This window comes from Emys orbicularis, chromosome 11 (genome assembly GCF_028017835.1).
Source record: "Emys orbicularis isolate rEmyOrb1 chromosome 11, rEmyOrb1.hap1, whole genome shotgun sequence".
NCBI lineage: Eukaryota > Metazoa > Chordata > Testudines > Emydidae > Emys > Emys orbicularis.
The window spans coordinates 61595861-61616902 of NC_088693.1; the positions used below are offsets into that span (position 1 = coordinate 61595861).

The window sequence follows — 21042 nt, forward strand, 5'->3', positions numbered from 1 at the left end:
CAAGCCTAAAATTTTAATGCACATATTGGCAAAGAAAACCATGCGGAGAGCCTACACCATAGATCTCGCTGCTACTATGACTTCACTAACTGCAATTCTGCATACGTCGTCTCATCTTTAACAAACCAAGCTTCACTAAAGATTTACTAGAATGTAGGCATCATATTTTCAACTGCACTCTTGTTTGGAGTGAAATGTATTTATGACAAAACTAACAAGTACTTGACTGTAGAGTGATAGACTACAGAACTGTAAACAAGACAATCTCCTAACTAACCTTGAGCAAAGTATTAATTACTTTTCTAATTTTGACTTTCATAAGTGATATTAATTACCTATCTAATTTTACCTTTCCATGAATAGTTACACGAGTAATTTTTATTGTGAAGTCTCAATTCCATCCCTAGAATAACAAACTTAGTTTGGCTGCTTGAGGTTGTATGTCAGTTAAATGCTGACTGCCTGGGTTTTTCAAAGGTCTACCACACTAACCAATACTCCTTCACCACACGTGTGTGTACATCGCTCTGACACATTTTTTTCAGACCCTGAGCTATCTATATCAGGTGTTAGTGGCAGAGGTCCAAGTCGTTGATTTTTGGGGTGGGTGGGATAGGATTAATGATCAATTACATTTCAGCATCCTAGCAGCTGTGTGGACCTTGCATGATGTTGGGAGGTTGGTTTTGCATGCACTGCACGTTTGGCATGCCTCCAAAGGCACAAGATCTCTGTGGGGTGTGTTTTCCAGTAGGAAGTGCATTCACAACTTAGAAGAGTAGGATTTCTTTGGAGTTTTGCAAAGTGCAAATATCCCCCCCCCAATAAGATCATATTTCATAAAGTCCAGTGGGCATCAGGCTGCATATATGACCCTTACAAGGTGAAATGTTGTTGCTGTACCCATGTAAACCTTATTGCCATTTCACGTCTTTCTTTTTTAATCCTTTCTTTTCTGTGTTTCCTTTCCTTGCTTCTCTGTACCAGTTTTGTACCAGCAACACACCCTATGCTAAAATGTGAAGGTAAAACATCATCATTATTATGTATAGTGCTGGCTGGAAAGCAAGAGTTCCATTCTGCAAAAGAAATTTGAGGTTTTGAAATTTGAAATGAAAACATGAGAAAGAACTAATTAAATGTTCACTGGGCCAGAGAGAGACTGACTCTGTAGCCTAGTCATTGGGGCATTGACCAGCAATGTAGGGGAACCAGGTCCAATTCAGGCTGAGCAGGGACTTAAAACCTGGATCTTCTATAGCCCAGCCCTAACCACCAGGCTATTTGCTATTTTGGGGTGGGTTTCTCTGTGGTTTTGGCTAGAAATTGCTTCCTGGACCTGAAAAACCTTCCCAACGAAGATGATAAATTTCTGCAAAAAGTTTGTTTCAATAAATTGGCACCTTCCATTGAAAAACTCTCGACCAGCTCTAATTATTTATTGTTTATATTAGAAGTAGTTCCTAGAGGTCCCAACCAAGATCAGGACTTCGTTGTGTTAGATGCTGTAAAATACTAAGCCTTAGACCTTGCCCCCAAGAGCTTACAGGATAGATATAAAAGACAAAGGTTGGGAGAAAGAAAATAGCATCATTATTCTCATTTTATGGATGCCAATTCAGTGATTTGTCCAGGTTCACAAAAGGAAGTTTCTATCAGAGCTGGGAACTGGGCCCAAATTTCCTGATTCACCATCTACCGCCTCAACCAAAAACCTACCCTTTCTTTCTGAAACCTGTATTACATTCTATGATTGATGCTACTATGGGCTTGAAGTGGTTAATGGGAATTTAGGATGTTAGTCTTACTTCCTCAGTAATAGCCTTATCTATATCTAATTGTATATGAAGTCAGCACCTCCTCTAAATTTCACAGTTTATTCCTTTTTTCCACTCTCCTTCAGTCTTTCATTGCTCATAGTAGCACATATGACTAAATCCTCACAGAAGAATGTTAGAACTTCATGGCAATATTGTATTAGGAGGTTTTCCTTACCCAGCTATTTGATTCTCTGAGCTGATAGTTTGTCCTTTCTAATGCAAGTCAATGGTTCATTGGACTGAGGCCCTATTTTAAATAAACTCATCATTTTGTTCGCGCTTCGGAGGCTTTGGCCATAATTAAACATCAGCTCCAAAGGGCTAGAATCTGCCCATAAAAGGAATAAAAGCAAATATTATGTATAAGGCTGATTTTTTTTTAAAGTTGATCAACCTGAGTCAAATTTATATTTTTAGTGTGTTCAGAGTCAGTTACTACCAAATTGTCATTTTTTACATTTTAAAAACAAGCTGTTGTTTTAGTAAATTATTAAGTACTGAAGAGGTGGTCATTTTATTTGTTTAATTTTTCAACCCAGGCTTTTTCCCTTCCTTTTCTGTCTAGCTCATGTAGGGATGCCTTTTAATTTTTTAACATTTGAAAACTATTGTAAAACAAACAAGAAAAATATATTAGGTACTTGAGTTTTACATGTAGTAATTTATTCTCTTTTCAAATGCAAATAAAGTGAGTATCAGTTGAAAGAGAACTATTTTTTCCTGTTTGTTTAGGATGATTTTACTGGAGCATCCCTGCTGAGACCAAAGTCTCCTTTCCAGCAGTCGAACATCTTACAGACGTTAGAATAAAATTTCCCTAAATGAAGCTCCTCATTGACACCGGGGTGATTTTAATAAAGAACATATGACTTAGTGAATATAAAGACACACTGTGTACAGACTAATGCCCTGCACTGCTTCCTTATGAGAGGTAGCTAGTTTATTTTGTTAATTAAACCTTAGTTTTGTGTTTCTCATTGAAATTAATTGAGGAGATTTCAAAAAGTAGCATTTAAGTTTTTGTGCAGAAAGGAAGGAAAGCAAAGGAAATGGTCCTTATTTTCAAAAACTGGCCTGAACTGAAGGTAGGTAAGAGCAAATCTCAAATTTGGAGAAAGTTAATTGGATTCAATTTCTACATTGAAGATTCTAAATTTTCCTTCCAAAAGCTGTGAGACCTTCTCCCTTGTCTTATCGGCTGCTGCATTTGTTGCCCGTTCTCATAGTTTAAATCAATACATGTGTTTTTGATATTTGGCAAACTGAAATTTAATTTTGCAGCTGCGTGATTCCTGTAGAAACTAAATGCGTCTTACAGAAATAAAAACATTCAGAGAGAAAACATTTTGAGAGAATGCTAGTGAGGGAAAATCTATTCCTGTTCTATCAGCATTTATTTCATTTTATTTAATTACAGAGGATTTGTATGTTACTGGAAATGAAAATGAAAACCGGAATAGCCACATGAGCTGCAATCTGATAAAACAGCCAGCTATTGTTTGGAATGAAAAGTGAATGCTTGTGGTGGTCAAAAACAAACTTTTAAGAGTTTTAACTGTACGGTATATTTTAAAACCTACACACACAGATAGCTAACAAACCCATGTGGCTTTTGTGCGATAGTCTGCTAAGTCTTGGAGTATTATTATTATTATTATTATTTTAATAAAAATAAAAACCTGGAGATGGTCATATTGAGTCTCTGATAAAATCTTGGTAATTGATTTCTTTCCCAGCTCAGTTCTGGGAAGACCAGACCTGTTTGGGACGCCCATGTTTTTTGGTATCACTATTTATTAAGGGTTAATCCAACCTGGCATTACTGTTCATTGAATATTCCTGACTTTGCAGCACAGCTAGGTCCTGTGGTTTAGACAAAATAAAGTGTTGGATGGGATCCCAGTTTTAATAGTCCCAATTTATTATAACCATTGAACCCTGATCAGATCACAGATTGGATTAGATCCCAGTTTTTTAAATGTCCCAATTTATTGCTGCCTTGGAACCCTGATAAGAATACATATTTGATTAAGGCTTCGGTTTTCAAAAAATTCCAGTTAATTACTTGTAGATTCTTATTAGATCATAGCAGGGTAGCACGGTATGTAGGAGTTCTGAAAAAATTACTGGATGATGTTACACAGGTCAAGGTCAGCGCTTCATTTTGTGCTGACAGTATGAAGTTATCAGATTTCTGTTTATTACAGTAGCAGTACTTGCACTGGACAGGAGGACAGACGAATCCCATCCCATTGATTCTCAGTGATTCTCATTTTAGATCTGCTGCTGCTATATATACCAGAAAGTGTAATAAAAGCCTACCAGTGAGCAGTGAGGGTCTGATATGTGGCTATGACTGACTGATGTCAGCAATCCTCTCCCACCTTTCATAGGGGATGACATTGCATTTAAACCAAGTGGTGGGTTTTAAGCTTCTAGTTCCAATTTACATTGTTACTAAAACAGAATTTGCTCTGACAGACTCAGCAAGCTGCATACTGCTAGTCCACAAAGAAGGGCACCTCCAGTACAGAGCTGGTTTGGGGCTTGAACCCAGAATGTTCTGGCTCAGAGCTGAGTACTGTACTGGGTGTGGGAGCCAGACTGACGCACGGTGTAGCTTATTTGACAGATGATCCTTTTGTCCAATCACCAGGTTTCTTTCCCAGATGCCGCAGTCCAGTTGGCACTTTCCAATATGTCATAGCCTGGTCCTCTAAAGAACCCCAGAGTTTCATTCCCGTAGCATCACTGGCTTGCCCTTCATTGAGACAATAATTTCACTACGATCCGGATGCTCTTTTTCAAAGACTATGCTGTCTGGCCATCTAAAGAGTCAAAACATTTTGTTGGTAATGGCCTCGCTTTCTCTGGAGTACTATGCTAAGCTGTGACCCTTTTTTTTTTTTTTTTTTTTTGAAGATACATCTTTAAAATGATGCTGTCAAAGAGAATTATAACTGATTGCATTATTGACTGCTTACAAGCCAAAGGCATACTTCATAGGAAACCTGGGATTAAAATGGAACTTGGAAAAGTAATAATCAAGTTGTTTTGTTATTGTTGCTGGAAAGTTTAGTTGCAGAGACAGAGATTGAGATCCTCGGCTAAGGGTAATTCTCTTTGGTACTGCTCAAGCAATGCAGAGGGCACTTCAAGCTGTCTTGATGTAGGGGAGTTTCCCAGTGCTATAAAGCTGGGTCTATGCATTCTGCTGCACACAGGGGACAGTCAAAGATGGGGCTCATGCATGCCACTGTTCTATGATCCTGGACTCAGAATGGTTCCTAGGAGACTGTTTCATCTGACATAAGCTAGAGACGTCTGGTGGCTGCTCTAACTTACCAGTGGGAGCTAGTTCAGCTTCTTGCCAATGCCAGGGTCAGAGGAGGCAGAAAAATGGCTCGGAAAGCCCACCACTGCTTCCCACAGTATATAGAAATCTGTATAACCTTCAGCACTTTGCATCAGCATGTGCTTGGGGAAATACCATAATTGCAGACTTCCTCTTCTCTCTCCCCCTCTCTGCCAGAGAGTCTAAGGCACACGTTTGTAGGCATGGGCAGTTAGCAAAGGAGTTTTTCATAGAATCGTAGGACTGGAAGGGACTTCGAGTGGTTATCTAATCCAGACCCCTGCATTCACGGCAGGTCTAAGTATTATCTAGACCATTCCTGACAGGTGTTTGTCTAACCTGCTCTTAAAAATCTCTAGTGATGCAGTTTCCACAACCTCCCTGGGCAATTTAGTCCAGTGCTTAACCTGACAGGAAGTTTTTCCTAATGTCCAACCTAAACCGCTCTTGCTGCAATTTAAGCCCATTGCTTCTTGTCCTATCCTCAGAAGTTAAGAAGAACAATTTTTCTTCCTCCTCCTTGTAACCACCTTTTATGTACTTGAAAACTGTTATCATGTCCCCTCTCAGTCTTCTCTTCTCCAGACTAAACAAACCCAATTTTTTCAATCTTCCCTCATAGGTCATGTTTTGTAGACCTTTAATCATTTTTGTTGCTCTTCTCTGGACTTTCTCCAATTTGTCTACATCTTTCCTGAAATATGGCGCCCAGAATTAGACACAATATTCCAGCTGAAGCCTAATTAGCACAGGGTAGAGTGGAAGAATTACTTCTTGTGTCTTGCTTACAACACTCCTGCTAATACATCCCAGAATTATGTTTGCTTTTTTTGCAACAATGTTACACTGCTGAGGCTTGTGATCCACTATGATCCCCAGATCCCTTTCTGAAGTTCTCCTTCCTAGGCAGTCATTTCCCATTTTGTATGTGTACAGCAGATTGTTCCTTCCTAAGTGGAGTACTTGGCATTTGTCCTTATTGAATTTAGTCTATTTACTTCATACCATTTCTCCAGTTTGTCCAGATCATTTTGAATTTTAATCCTATTCTCTAAAGCACTTGCAACTTCTCCTAGCTTGGCATCATCCACAAACGTTATAAGTGTACTCCCTATGCCATTATCTAAATCATGGATGAAGATACTGAACAGAACTGGACCCAGAAATGATCCCTGCGAGACTCTACTTGATATGCTTTTCTAGCTTGACTGTGAACCACTGATAACTACTCTCTGGGAACAGTTTTTCAACCAGTTTTGCATCCACCTTATAGTAGCTCCATCTAGGTTGTATTTCCCGTTTGTTTATGAGAAGGTCATGCGAGACAGTATCAAAAGCTTCACTAAAGTCAAGCTGTACCACATCTACCGCTTCTTCCCATCCACAAGGCATGTTACTCTATCAAAGAAAGCTATTAGGATGGTTTAACATGATTTGATCTTGACGAATCCATGCCAACTATTACTTATCACCTTATTATCTTCTAGATGTTTGCAATTTTTGTGTGTGTGTGTGCAGTGCACACATTTAATTCTCCACAACATATTTAGTACTGGAAAACTAAAAAGTCCCATCTCTTCATGTCCAGCTTAGTCTTAAATCAGGGACTATTAATTAAAAAGTAAACCTTTCATTCCCAAACTCAGGTGAATTTGTCTCTATTTCATGTAGGTAGACTCTGTATATTTGTCTATAAACATAAATTGAATATAATATATAATGAAGAAATTTGTAGGGAAAAATCATATCACAGGGATATCGTTTTAAATCTTCCACTCTTCGAATTTCTTTCAGATGGAGAAAAATAACCTCATTTATGCACTCCAGTACTTTGTGCTGTAAGCTCATAAGATCTCACTAGCCTAAGCAAAGTTGTGACAGCTTAGTGTTTGGACAGGAGACTTTCCAAGGACACCTAGCACTACAGGAAATGGTGTTGGTGATTGAGTAAATGTCAGTCTTCCCTTTGAGTTGGTCATGAACCAACGTTGCAGCATGAAGTTTCAGATGCTGTCTTTTGAATGCAGTGTAAAATCAAAATCTTCACATCCTGGGATCAGTACAGGTCACCTGGTATTTTTCTTAAGAACAGTGGTATTAACCTCATTTTTTTGCCAGATTCCAAATCCGATACTCACTAGAGGCTGAGAAAATAATGTGCAAGTAAATTACAATTTCCTCACATTGAGTCATCATTCAGTTTATCTGGTTGTTTGTTTATGAAATGTTTACTTTATGGAAAGATCATAGATATTCAGAACTTGAGCTGTGTTGTATAGTTGTGATTGTTTGTTTCTTTTCCTTGATTGGTTAAGTTGCAAGGACTTTGGGGAGAATATTTTCATCAGCAAATACATGCCATTTGCAATTCTCTTTCTATGGCTATTTGCTCCAGTAAAAGTTGACCACTTTTAAATTGACTGAAACACACACACAAGAGATAAAACCATGATCAAAACAAATTCACTGAAAAATATTGAAATTACATTAATGGAAAACCTTATATAGCCTTCACTCTGCTGTTCAAAAAGTAGCAAATGTTCTAGTAAGTATGTGTTGCCTACCTAAATTTCTCCTGTAATTTCAATTGGACAGTGTTGCTGTTCGCTGTTAAACAGCCATGTGTCACCTCAGAGGTGGTTGCATTTCAGTGGTGGACAAAGTAATCTCTCTAGTATGTATCTCCTAGCTACCTTACAGGGATGTTGACGCTTACTAAATTAATGTTTGATCCTACATAGCACAGGTTTGGTGCGGGGTGGGAGTGTGAGCTCAGGGTAAAGAGTGATGAGCAGGAGAGGAGGTGCAGGGAATATGAATCTGCATTAAACAGAGCGCTGCAAGCATTGCCATGCTTCTTGTTACAGTTGCCTACAATTATGCAAACTGGGTGTAATGTACTCGACCAGCTCAGAATAGTAGAGTTTTACACTTGTGTATATTACTATACACAGTGCAAGGCAATTGAAAAGAAGCCCTGGTAGTCAAGCTGGGTTCTTTCCTTTTCACGCTTGATATATCTAGTAATAACAATACTGCAGTCCCACTTATACTGGTCCAACCCAGCTGCCTTCAGATGATTCCTTCAGTTACCCATTGTTTTGGGGGCTGAAGACTAAAGCACCGAACTACGAGAAATACTTAACTTTCCGCTTTAAAATATTGGGCCTGACCAGAGAATAAAAGATTGACAAACACAAATGAGACTTTTAAAGGTAACACATTCAGGTTATGAATAAGATTTGTTAATACTTGTATGAAAAGTTCATGCATATTAATAATGATAAAATAAAAAATTTAAAGTATTTGACCAGATGCTGCCTCAGATATTCACATGAAATACTCAATTCACTTTAGTGAGTGTTGCATATGAAGGTCTAAAGGCAGAATTTATTTGGTCCACTTTTATGTAGATGAATGAAAATATGATGTTTTAACCATTGAAATATATTGTGCTACCAGATAGAAAAAAGTATTGAAACCTTAAACCCAACTGAAATCCAAATGACCTCCTGGGGCAGTAGGGTACTTTCTCCTAGATAACGCTTTTCTCAGTCTATGTATGAATTAGGGAAATGAGAGACAAAAGCAGAAATGTTATGTAAAATCACAGTTGAGATATTAAGACTCTAAATCAGATGTAAATTGAGTAATCATTGCAGTTTGGAGATCTCAGGCAGCATCACATGAGTGGAAAAATGCAGCGGCTTTTATTCTGCTGCACACAAGGAAAGGCCGAATGAATGGAAGAATGTGTATTACACCAATTAACCTGATTAAAAGTCTCACAGGATTGGGCCTTTTTGTGAAAGTCCAGCTACATCTCAAGCCGCTTTCACAGCCACTCCCTTTTCACTATATTAATTGCAAATCGAATACTAATTATCGTAAATGACCTATGCCTCCTGCCTATCTATTCCTATTGTACACTTCACCTTTGCTAGTTATTGTTCCTTCTCCTATTTTGCCTTTGGGAACTTCCTTCACTGATGCACTAATGCTTGGTCAAATCGCTGCTCAAAACATACATTTTCTGCAAAGCCTATCAATTTTAATCCTTTTTATCAAAATATATTGCTGTACTCTATTAAAAATGAAACAACCCCTCCCCACCACCATTGTTTGGTCACCAGGTGTATTTTCTGTTTGACTGTATTGTCTACTTAGATTGGCACCTTGGAGCGTGGATCATGGCATTCCATGTGCTCTACACAGCATCGGGCACACAATCTGTACTTGACGTATAATAAAACAGATTGTTGTACTTCTTGTTGTACATTTTCAGCAGAAAGTTTGTTCATGCTGGCTAGAAGAAAATAGTACATTATCTGCCTTTCAGGATCCCTCAAGCAATTTCAGTGCTGTCAGTAGGAGCCTTTGAGCTGTGTCTACATAGCCACAACTGTAACTGCAGCCTTTCTGCAGTAGCTAGCAATTTTTGTTCATGTTTTCATTACAGATGGTAACTGGCAGCATTTGGTTTGTATGCTGCACATTGCGCTAACCAGTTGTTCGTCTCACCTGAGATTCACAACAGAGAAGAACTTGAAGGCTGGAATGTTCTGTTCCTTCCCACTAAGAAAAGATGTGGTTATTGAATAGAAGTTCCTTACAGAGTTCATACTGGTGGTACACAAAAAAGGTGCCAGCTAAGGAATTTGTGTTAATGGATCATATTTAGGGCCCTACCAAATTCACAGCCAAGAAAAACACGTCACGGACCGTGAAATCTGGTCTCCCCCCCGAGAAATCTGGTCTTTCGTGGGCTTTTACCCTCTACTATACAGATTACATGGGTGAGACCAGCATTTCTCAAATTGGGGGTCCTGACCCCAAAAGGGAGTTGCCGGAGGGGTTGCAAGATTATTTTAGGGGTGTTGCGGTATTGCCACCCTTCCTTCAGAGCTGGGTGGCCGGAGAGCGGCGGCTGTTCACTGGGCCCCAGCTCTGAAGGCAGCTCGCCACCAGCAGCAGCAGCGCAGAAGTAAGGATGGCAATACCATACCATGCCACCCATATTTCTGCGCTACTGCCTTCAGAGCTGGGTGGTCGGAGAGTGGTGGCTGCTGACTGAGTGCCCAGCTCTGCAGGCAGCACCCTAGAAGTAAGGGTGGCAATACCATACCATGCCATCCTTACTTCTGCGCTGCTGCTGGCGGCAGCTCTGCCTTCAGAACTGGGCTCCTGGCCAGCATCCGCCACTCTCCAGCTGCCCAGCTCTGAAGGCAGCAGTGCAGAAGTAAGGATGGGATGGTATGATATTGCCACCCTTACTTCTGCGCTGCTGGTGGCGAGCTGCCTTCAGAGCTGTGTGCCCGGCCAACAGCTGCCGCTCTCCGGCCGCCCAGCTCTGAAGGCAGAGCAGAAGTAAGGGTAGCAGTACTGCAACCCCCCGCTACAACAGCCTTGGGACACCACCACCCCCAACTCCTTTTTGGGTCAGGACCCCTACCATTACAACACTGTGACATTTCAGCTTTAAATAGCTGAAATCACGACATTTACGATTTTAAAAATCCTATGACCATGAAATGGACCGTGAATTTGGTAGGGTCCTAGTCATATTGGAAGGAGGTCTGAGGAATAAATGAACGTGTATACCATAAATTATTGTTCTTGTGCTGAGCAGCCCCAGATATGGGGTAAAAGTTTCAAAAGCACATAAGTTCAATTTTTCAGAACTGACCTAGACATTTAGAAGCCTAAGGCCCATTGACTTTCAATGTCTTAAGCCACTTTTGATAATGGTACTTAAGTTATTTTGAAAACTTTACCCATATTCTTATCAGGGTTATATAAAAAATGACTCTCTTTTCCTTGATCTGCAATGTGAGCATTTGGCCTTTGCAGCCCAAAAGTATTGGCTTATTTGTGGCTAGGAAAAGTTACACATGATAGATTCTGGGATTTGGAAGCTACAGAAAATCTTTAGGCAGGAACTATGTGTTTGGCTTTGGATGACAATTAAAAGAGAGGTTTCAGAGTAGCAGCCGTGTTAGTCTGTATCCGCAAAAAGAACAGGACTACTTGTGGCACCTTAGAGACTAACAAATTAAAAGAGAGGGGGGAATCACAGGAGGTTAAGAGGGCAGGACATGCTACAGCATTTCTAAGATGCCTATGCTCTAGCTACCTAGGTGAGAGGGCTGTGTTTTCACAGATGCACAGCTAACGGAAGCTGATGCATTCGTCATGCAGTGATTTAACTGGATGCTTGGTTTCAGGTGGCAGAATAGAGTGAGCAGAATTGATATGGGATACAGAAGGGAAATGTCACTGGCTTCCTTCCATCCTATGTGGTTTATTTCCCATTCCCTCATCAGGAAGTTTATATAAACTTAGTATTAGGCTAAACTGTTCAGATTGTGACCTGTGCCTCTCCTCTTTAGTTTCACTGCTGGTGTCAGGGTGGTGAGTGACATGTAATCTCTTGCTTCCACTTGTTTAACCAGACCCATCCTGTGATACATGTTGGTCTCTTCTGTAATTGTAGTACTCTCGTTGTAGTTTCAAGGCTGTTTGCGGTGACAATTCTGTTGATTTGGCAGATTTTTGTGATGAGGGAACTAGTCTAAATAATAAGAAAAATCAACAAAAGAGAAGTAAGAGTAGGGGAACAGGGCAAAACACTGTACAAATGTGCAACAGATAGCAGGTTTGGGAGGCAAGACAGAATGTTATATGGGAGAGGAAGGTAATAGGGTGAAGCAGGATAAAAGATTATTAGGCACTTATTGGTATGTTTTGTAGAAAACAAATGTTTTTAAGGATTGGGTCAGAACATGGTGATGTTATGCAATCAGGATATTTAAAACTTTAGAAAATGGAAAAACTTTAGAAAATAGAAACTACAATGGTAAGAGGAATAAAGGAAGGTTTAGTAAAATAGGTAGATACAAAATTGAAATTATACAGCCTGTGTAGTTCAATTCTCACATCAGGTAGAGCTTGGATTGAAATGAAAAACAGAAACAGTAAAAGAGAGATCATTGAGCAGATGTTATAGATTTCCATGGAAGAGTGAGAAAGAAACAAGAAATATTAATACAATTACAATAGCCCTATTGAAAAGATGAGGCATTGATCATCAAGAAATTCACATAAACTGGCATTGACTGGTCAGCATAATATAGAAAGGAAGTAATTGTTCTTGAGCAGGTACAGATCATAGCAGTGAAAGTGACTGTAGGCTGCATTCATAAGGAAAATTTGAAGACGCTAGGCTTATTCACAGTAACAAAAGAAAATTGTGCTAACCTAATTCCAGCTTTTGTTGTGCAGAAGGTACCAGTATTGATGGCAGAACAAATTACTTTCACTGTCAAACATGAAAGCAAGTTACACATGATGCCACTGTGTTGTGCTACTCTGTTACCGTCAAGTCTGCAATCTCTAAGGGGTATCGTACGTATCGGTTCAGAGTCCATTTCCGTTCACCATTGCAATTCCCATGAGTTGCCCCAAGTCTTCTCCTCTAGAGAATGTTATGTGCTGCTGCTTTTGCCCTCCCTCATGAGACCATCCAAGGAGATACAACATCCCATCATTAAGGCTAGTAGGAAACCTGTATGTTATCCCACCTGTAGAAATTCCCTGATGTGCAGCATAAAGGTATTGGGCTAGATCCTCAGCTGATGTCAATAGGCGCACCCCCACTGAAGTCAATCGAGTTATGCCATTTTATACCAGTTGAGGATCTGGTCTATTGTCTTCAGTTTCCTGGATATATTTGCAAATGCTCAGCATCTCTCAGGATTTGGCCCAATAGCAGAAATAATCTTAAATTGCTATAAAAGCATTTAATGGGCAAAAGGCAGAACTTTCAGAGACAGGGACTGTAGAACTGATAAATGTATTGGGTCCAATAGCTATAAGCTATTTGCGGGGTGGGGGTGGGGGTTAAACAAATAGAGTGTTTTCATCTTTCCATTTCTAAACATAACACCATGTGGGGCATGTAAAATATTAATCTTTCTGCAAGATGATTTCTTGTGAAGGCACTTTATGGATAAAAGACAGAAACCAGTGATACAGCCCCACTCCCTGCTGTATTGATGTCTGTAGCTGTATTGCAAATGGAAATCCATCCCTGTCATCATAGTACAGTAAGCACTCCCTGACAATAGGATCCATACTGCACTCGCCCTGGAAAGATTGTTTTGTTGCAAGAATTGATTGGGTTAGAACTTTTTCCAAAATGACTTAACATAAAATGTGGTGAGTTTGTTCTGGCAGCTCTGACGCAAGCAGGCTGGGTCCCTCCTGCTGTGTAGTCTTTCTTTTATCGTTCTTCAGGAACCCGTAGAGGATGAAGCCTTTTGCATATTTTCATCTACTCACTAATTATTCGTGCTAGGGCTGGTTTGAGGTTTGACGCTACAGTATAGAAAGGAAAACCAATCACTGCTTATTAGTGTTTGTTTTCATCTGTGGTAATTTCAGCATAGACTTCAGCTGTATATCCATGCTTGCCTTTTTCTCCACCCCAGAGTACCCATGTGTCCCTGAGTAAAGGAATGTCCCTTTTCCTCAATATCTATCCCAGTGTCCCTGTGTGTTTTACAAAAAACAGACATCTCCCCCACTTTATGTAAACCTCATCAAACTCTGGCCGTCCGAAGGAGCCAAAAGCTAGCTGAGCCAATGAAATTGACAGCAGGTTAGCTGAGAGCATGTGTGCCTCACTGACCCAGGTCTGTTATATGTCAACCCCATGATATACCCTCCATGAGACGACCCCCCCCCCAGTGAAATCTCCCATTCGCGTAGTAACAGATCCATGTGGAATCAAAGACTCACTCTGAATCCTGGCAGTGCTATGAGTGGTGAGCCTACAGGCTGGTCAGCCTCCACCATCCACACAAGGCTACTGACCTGGCTGGGCCAGCATGTGAATGAGAGACAATGTGTGTGGTGTAATGAGAGAATGAGGGGAGTAGAAAAGCAGAGAAGACTGAAGGGTAGAGGAGAGAAACAGGAAAAGGCCAAAAGAAAAAAACAAAACATAGAAGGTATAAGAACAGAAAGCCCAAGTGATTTGAGGAACTTAGTAGGAACAAAGAAATAAAAAAGGAAACAGAAGAAATACAGTAAGAGCCAGAAAAAAAAAACTACTAAATAAATAAATGTAGCCTTATCTGCAGAAAATGCAGTAAATGGATGGGGGCTAGAGGACTTGGAGAAAACAGTAGAGAGGACACAGAAAACTACTGTTCTTTCACCCACCTGTTACTGACTGTACACGTTAGGTTTTATTCTGAAAGAGGGAGGGTGACCTGGGAGGAGGAGGAGAGGAGTGTTCCATGGCTGAGGAAGTGGGAGAGGAAAAATTGAACACACTTTCCTCTTTTCCATCCCTCCCTCCCGCCAGCTGCCAAAACCTTGGTGTGCACACCTCATTGACACCCATCAAAGCTGTCTGCTGCATCATCCCTCCCCACCACAAGATGCATCTTAGTTTTTCATACTGAAATATATTTTCTAATGAAGCAAAATAAAAATCCTCAGGTACATATTCCAGTTGGTTGCACATATCTGGAAAGAATGGATCAACTGGATGTACAGCAATGCATTAATATCTCAGTGTGGTTTAGTCGTCTTATTTCCAGGGCTATGTATCTTTCAGGGCCCTTCCAAATTTTCTCCAAAACCTCTTCTTTTCTCATCTCCAGGCTTTTGACTATTTGTCCTGCACACTCTGTGTTTTTGGCCACAGTCATCACCAATGTTTAACCACATTAAGTATTTTCCTACCTCTTATTCTTTCTATAGACTCACTATATTTATCAAGTATCAGAGGGGTAGCCGTGTTAGTCTGGATCTGTAAAAAGCGACAAAGAGTCCTGTGGCACATTATAGATTAACAGACGTATTGGAGCATAAGCTTTCGTGGGTGAATACATCTGACGAAGTGGGTATTCACCCACGAAAGCTTATGCTCCAATACATCTGTTAGTCTATACAGTGCCACAGGACTCTGTCGCTATATTTATTAAATATGGGGAAATGCTACTATACTTCAGATACAGTGACAGTGGGTAAATGTTGACTTTTACAGGTGTGCTACATGCTTCTGCCTTGCATCTTTTCCTGCATCACACACTTCCATAAGTACAGAACCATTTACTCCAGGGTATTCTCCATACTACGGTCAGCACGCTGCTGTCATTCTTCTCTTTGTGTTTAATTATGCCATCTTAAAGAGGAACTGAACATTTAACAGAAGTTGCACATTCATGGAACTTTATTGTATTTTTTGATTCAGGAGTAAATATTGAATCGTTGAAGTTTGGGTTTGAAATTTACCTGAATATGTTTTACCATTCCTGTTCCCCATAGATTACACAATGGCACTGATTAGCAGAAGCGTTTTGTAATACCACTTAAGGCTTTATCACAGTGGAGCACTGCCAGTAATAGTCTTTAATTCACTTATATGTACCAATCCATCTCTGTCAGGTTTCTATTAATTTCTTCCCTGTTTTACCCTGTCCCTAGCCCCTATATAATGAGGCATGAGGTCTTCCATTTATGGAAAATATATATATATATTTTTTAAATCTCAAGCAAATTGCTTTTGCTCCTGCTTTGCAAACAACTGTGCCATCTTCACATTTATTTCCCGTGTAATCCACTTTTCGCAAGTTAATTTATTTAGAAGAATATGTGTCGGTCAAGAGGCCAAAGAGGCAATAATATTTTTATTGGCTAATTTAGATGAAAAGTTTGAAGATTAGGTTAGATATTTAAGCCTGCGTTGTGGTTTTAACACAAACCTTTAGTAGAGATGTATTTCTAAAATATTAGATCTGTGTGTGATAAAACTGTGTTTGTGCACATATACACAAACAGCACTTATCAGGAATACTTGTGAAAAATTGCACCTTGCTCTGCAATAATCTGTTGTCAGAGTGCAGAATGAGAACATGCCTTATTTACAAAGATGCATGCCAAAGGAATAGAACCTAGAGATTTCTGCTTGCATTGGAGTTCTGCTGTCTTGAAATATACCTATAGTTTACATTTATAACAGCTGAGAGATGTTTTTAAAATTTTGCTTGATGCATCACTGGTTTGCTGTCATTGCTGGAGTAAATCCAAATGTGTTGTTTTTCTTTGTTTCTTTCTAATGATTAGGATTGGTGCAAAACATCAGGAATTACGGCAAAAGCAGGCAAGAGGGCTTGCTGATTACTCCACGAGCCCTGTAGGTCCACCACCTGATATTGATGATGATGATGAGATGGACCCAAATTATGCCAGAGTGAATCACTTCAGAGAGGCTTACCCAGCAGCAAATGTCTACAGGCCATCGTCTCCACCTGTAGCAGAAACCTTTGGATACCCACGGGATATCCCTTCAGTATCAGGAGAGAGGGAGCATTTGGAGGGACTGTATGCAAAGATAAACAAGCAGCACCATCCACAGACTTCTGCTGACAGGTAATACTACCCAATGGCTGCAGATCACCTGATTTTTCAATTTCACGTGCACTTGTATTTACTGAATAGAAAAAAATGGTTTTACTCTTGATTTACATTGTTTTAACCAAGAACAGCCTTTGTCCCAACAGTACCCCTGAAGGGTCTACATAAAGCAGCAGACAAATAAAAATCATTATAGAAAGATCCGTATTTCACAAACAGAATGAATGAACTGCCTCCAATCCAATTCCTATGCTGCTGAGAAAGTGTGTTTTTCTCTTTTAGACAGGAAAAGTTCTTATTCTTCAGCAAAACTCTGTTTTTAGATCCCTTTTGGTCCTGATGATCACCCAGTGCCCATTCGTAACGGGTTTTTGTGTGATAGTGTGATATATTGCATATGTTTACAGTTTACATTTCCCCAGCTGTGAGATATTATGCACTTTCAATTAGGTTGGGGAGAGAACTGGGAATCATGGCATTTTATGCAGACTGTAAAGTGTAGCTTCACAAGACTGATTACCTTTCACAGCCTTTCCAATAACCAAGTGAGAAAGAAGGAGCAATTTTTAATCCTTACTGTCAAGCTTCCGGGTTGATAGCATTAAAGAAAGATGGTGAAGTTTTTCTTTGAATTAAAAAGAAAACCCTGTGACTCAGTGATGCAGCCACCACTGTGAGGTTTCTAAAGCTGGTTACTTCTGGAGGTAGGGGGTATGAAAAATATATGATTTCATTAGTGTCATGGTGTTAATAAATGTACATGGGATTTTTCTGGCCAGTATGTGACTGTGCAAGGAAGATGGGTGAATGGACATTAGAGGAATTGGGAATATGGGATGGGGGAGCAGTTTAAATATTAGTGAATGAATCTTGTACTGTGGCTTGTAATGTGGTTCCTCACTGCCACATTCTATGCTGGATGTGTTTGAGAGGCTGTGTGAGCACAGACATGGGAGAGTTTTGAGTTTGTAGAGATACAATACTTTGGATATGTCTTAGGCAGGGCCAGGCCACAACATTTTGGCACCTGAGGCGGGGAGCTCAAATGACGCCCCCATGCCCCCTCGCTTGGGCCAAAACTTTGAAAGGTCTCAATTCTGCCTTCTTCCTGTTCTACTCCTCTAGTGGTACTGCTCTGCGACCTACCCCAATAAAGGAGAACTAACAACTTAAAATGCCTCATTCAAAAATTTTAAGTAACACTTAACTTTCAAATGCCTGAACAGCAAATGTAACTTTTCTTGTCTGCATAGTAAACACTGGCATTTTTATCTGTTTGAATAACCAAAGTGGTGCCTTCTTGGTTGCAAAGATTTGAACTGCTTCCTGAAGGTCCACAGTCTGGGCCAGCTCATGCTCTATTGAGATGGTTGCAAGGCCGACCAGCCTCTCCTGTGTCATTATGGAGCGTAGATGTGTTTTTATTAACTTCAGCTTGGAGAAGCTGCGTTCTCCACTGGCAACTGTTACAGGGAGTGTTAGAAGTATGCGCAGAGCAACAAAAGCATTTGGAAAGAGGGTGGTCATCTTATTTGTGCACATATATTCCAGAACAGCCTTTGGAGTTGATCCTGCTGAAATGTATCTTGAAAGGGCTTTCAGTTCATCGCCTAAATCACTCGCATCAATATCGTGCATGTCATCATGTGTCAACACTGTCTCTAGTGCCCTGCATTGCTGGTGTAGGTCTTCTTCAGGTATAGTGAGGAGTTTTGGAATATCATACAACAAATATACTGCTGTGTTCCTTGAGCTGCATGAAACATTCTTCAACTGACTGTATTGCACAATCTAGCATCTGGTTACAGAATTCAACTTTGAATTGTTGTTTGGGGTCTCTTATGGGATTATCCTGTGCCTCATAATCAAAATGTCGTCGTCTTCTTCGGTGACTCTTGTATTCTTGAATGGGTGGGAAAATAGCTTCAGTGTGAAGTTCCTCTGCCAGCTTCTGTGCACTCTTCAGAAATCCCTCATCTGACCGGTAAAACTGTAGGTATGACTTTGCTTTGTCCAGTTGTTCCATTGCTCCAGATATATCAAGGTCAACACCTTGGAGTCTCTTGCTTACAACATTTATTTCAAACAGTATGTCATGCAACAACACTAAGCCACACAGAAATTTAAAGTTATGTATGTTTCTGGTGATTCCATTTTCCTCTGCCACTGTTCTCCCATGAACAGTTCCTGTCATAGCATTATCCTCCATAATGGCAACTATGGCATCATCTATCTTCCCAATTTGGTGTTTGATAGGCTTTATTGCCTTCACTCGATTTTCCCATCGTGTGGCACTCAGTGTTTCAGTGTCAGAGAGGATGTTCCCAGATGTTGCTTCAAAATTTGCCATCGATGAGTTGATGCAGAGAAAAATACAGAGATGCTCTGAATTACATTAAAAAATTCAGCAGCCTCACTAGAAGCTGATGCTGCATCACTGACCACCAAGTTCAATGAATGAGAACTACATGGGACAAAAAAAGCTCAAGGGTTTAACTCCCAAATCCTCTGTTCTTTCCTCTCATGTTGGCACCATTATTGTAGCCCTGACCTCTCATGTCAGCTATCGCAATTCCCGTATCTTCCAGCTTTTTAAGAAGCACATTTGTCATACCAGCTCCTGTAGTATCGTCAATGTCAATAAATTCTAGAAAATGCTCTCTGACAGTCACCATTGCAGGGACATTTTCACTAGGTTCTGTTGTTGTTACAAAAGGCACCATTAAAGTCATTTGTTCCGTATGGCTGATGTCAGGTGTGCAGTCCAGAATAACAGAGTAATAAACAGATCTGCCACAAGCTTCTGTTTGACTTTTGTTGCCAGTAACGGTATGATCTCATTTTGAATTGTTTTTCCAAGGTAATGGTGTGTGTACATTTCTTGGGTGGTGACTCTTCTCAGATGCTCCTGGAGTACAGCATCAAACTCCGCCATCAGCTCCACAGTTTTAAGGAAGTTTCCATTGTTTGGCACATACAGCTGATCTGAAGTGCCATGCAGTGCTAGGTTTTGGGTAGCAAGCATTCTCACAATGGCAATGAGCCTTTTCAAAACGTTTTGCCAGTAAAGAGACACTGATGCAATCTTCTCTTGATGCTGATCATCTGTGGTGGCCTTTAACCTTAGTCTCATCTCAAGCTCTTTCCACCTATGGAATGCTCTCTGGTGATTTGCTGCCTTCTCATAGCATATCAGATTTCTAGCCAGATTTTTCCAGTCCTTTGTTCCTGTAGAACCCAATGTGGCTGGAACATTAGACTGGAAGAGTTTGCAACAAAAACAGCATGCAGCATTCTGGGTTTTTGAGTACATAAGCCATGGCCTCTCCACTTTGTCACCATTGGGGATTTCATGCCAGTAATGTGTGGGAGGAAACTTCTATTTTCATTGTCTTTGGGGAACATGAAGTTTTTCACTTGCTGTGGCCCATGCAGTACAAGGAAGTCCCTCAGACTACTGCTCAAGTGGGTCCACAGTCCTGGATCATCTAGACTTAAGGAACTAAACTCAGCAGCAGCTGTTTCTTGCGCCTCCACCACACTCTTCTCTGATCTACACTTTTCTTCAGGAATGTGCATGGTTACATCCATTTGAGATGGAGATATGGACACTGCAGTAGGTGCCAGGTCACCTGCACTCTGACTAACCGGAAGATCAGGCATCTCCTCACCACTCACATCCTCACTAGGGTGACCAGACAGCAAGTGTGAAAAATCGGGACTGGTGGTGGGGGGCAATAGGAGCCTATATAAGAAAAAGACCCCAAAATCGGGACTGTCCCTATAAAATCGGGACATCTGGTCACCCTAATCCTCACTGGGGCCGGAAGGCTCACCGTGAACATTTGTGTCTATGTATCTCAGGAGAGCTCCTTCCTGCTTAGATAGAAAAGCTTCCTTTGCTTTCTTTCTTTTTCTGAATGCTGCCCCAGAGGGGCGTTTTCTTCTTTCACTCATGACTGCTGTTCTGTCCAGCTATAGTGGCTCTCAACACTCAATTGAAGGGGACAAATAAGCAGGCTGCTAGCAGGGCCTGAGTGAGGGAAGATATCAGCATCTTAAGGGCCTAACTGGCTCCTACTACTTCAGTTGACTGCCTGTTCTCCTCAAGTGGGTTCAGGGAAGCAGTAGGAAACAGGAAGCTCCCTGAGAAGCTGGTGTTAATCAGTCCAGGCTCCTGGGGGTGCTAGAGAGGTACATAAGAGGCTCCTCCTCCTCTCTCTCCCTGCAGCTCCTGCTGCTTTCTGTTATTCCCTCTCACCTTTTCTCCTGCCTGCCTGTTATGTCTCTTGTGCCCTCCTTCTTCCAGCACAGCACTGCACCATCTCTGTGCATCTAAAGCAGAGAGAATACATATGCACCAGCAGCAGACACATTTTCTACACTCTGGGTCCTAGTGGCGCCCTCCTCTTCCCCCCCCCTCCCCCCCCCCAGTCTTGC

The 21042-nt window shown here is 40.7% G+C and overlaps 1 protein-coding gene across 1 annotated transcript in view; it reads left to right on the forward strand.

The window, feature by feature from the left end:
- Nucleotides 1-21042, forward strand: part of PARD3B (par-3 family cell polarity regulator beta) — a 657306-nt gene that overhangs the window by 540990 nt on the left and 95274 nt on the right. The window contains exon 20 of the mRNA XM_065413438.1: nucleotides 16312-16617. Coding sequence (XP_065269510.1) covers nucleotides 16312-16617 — 306 coding nt within the window. The remainder of the gene's footprint in view (nucleotides 1-16311; nucleotides 16618-21042) is intronic.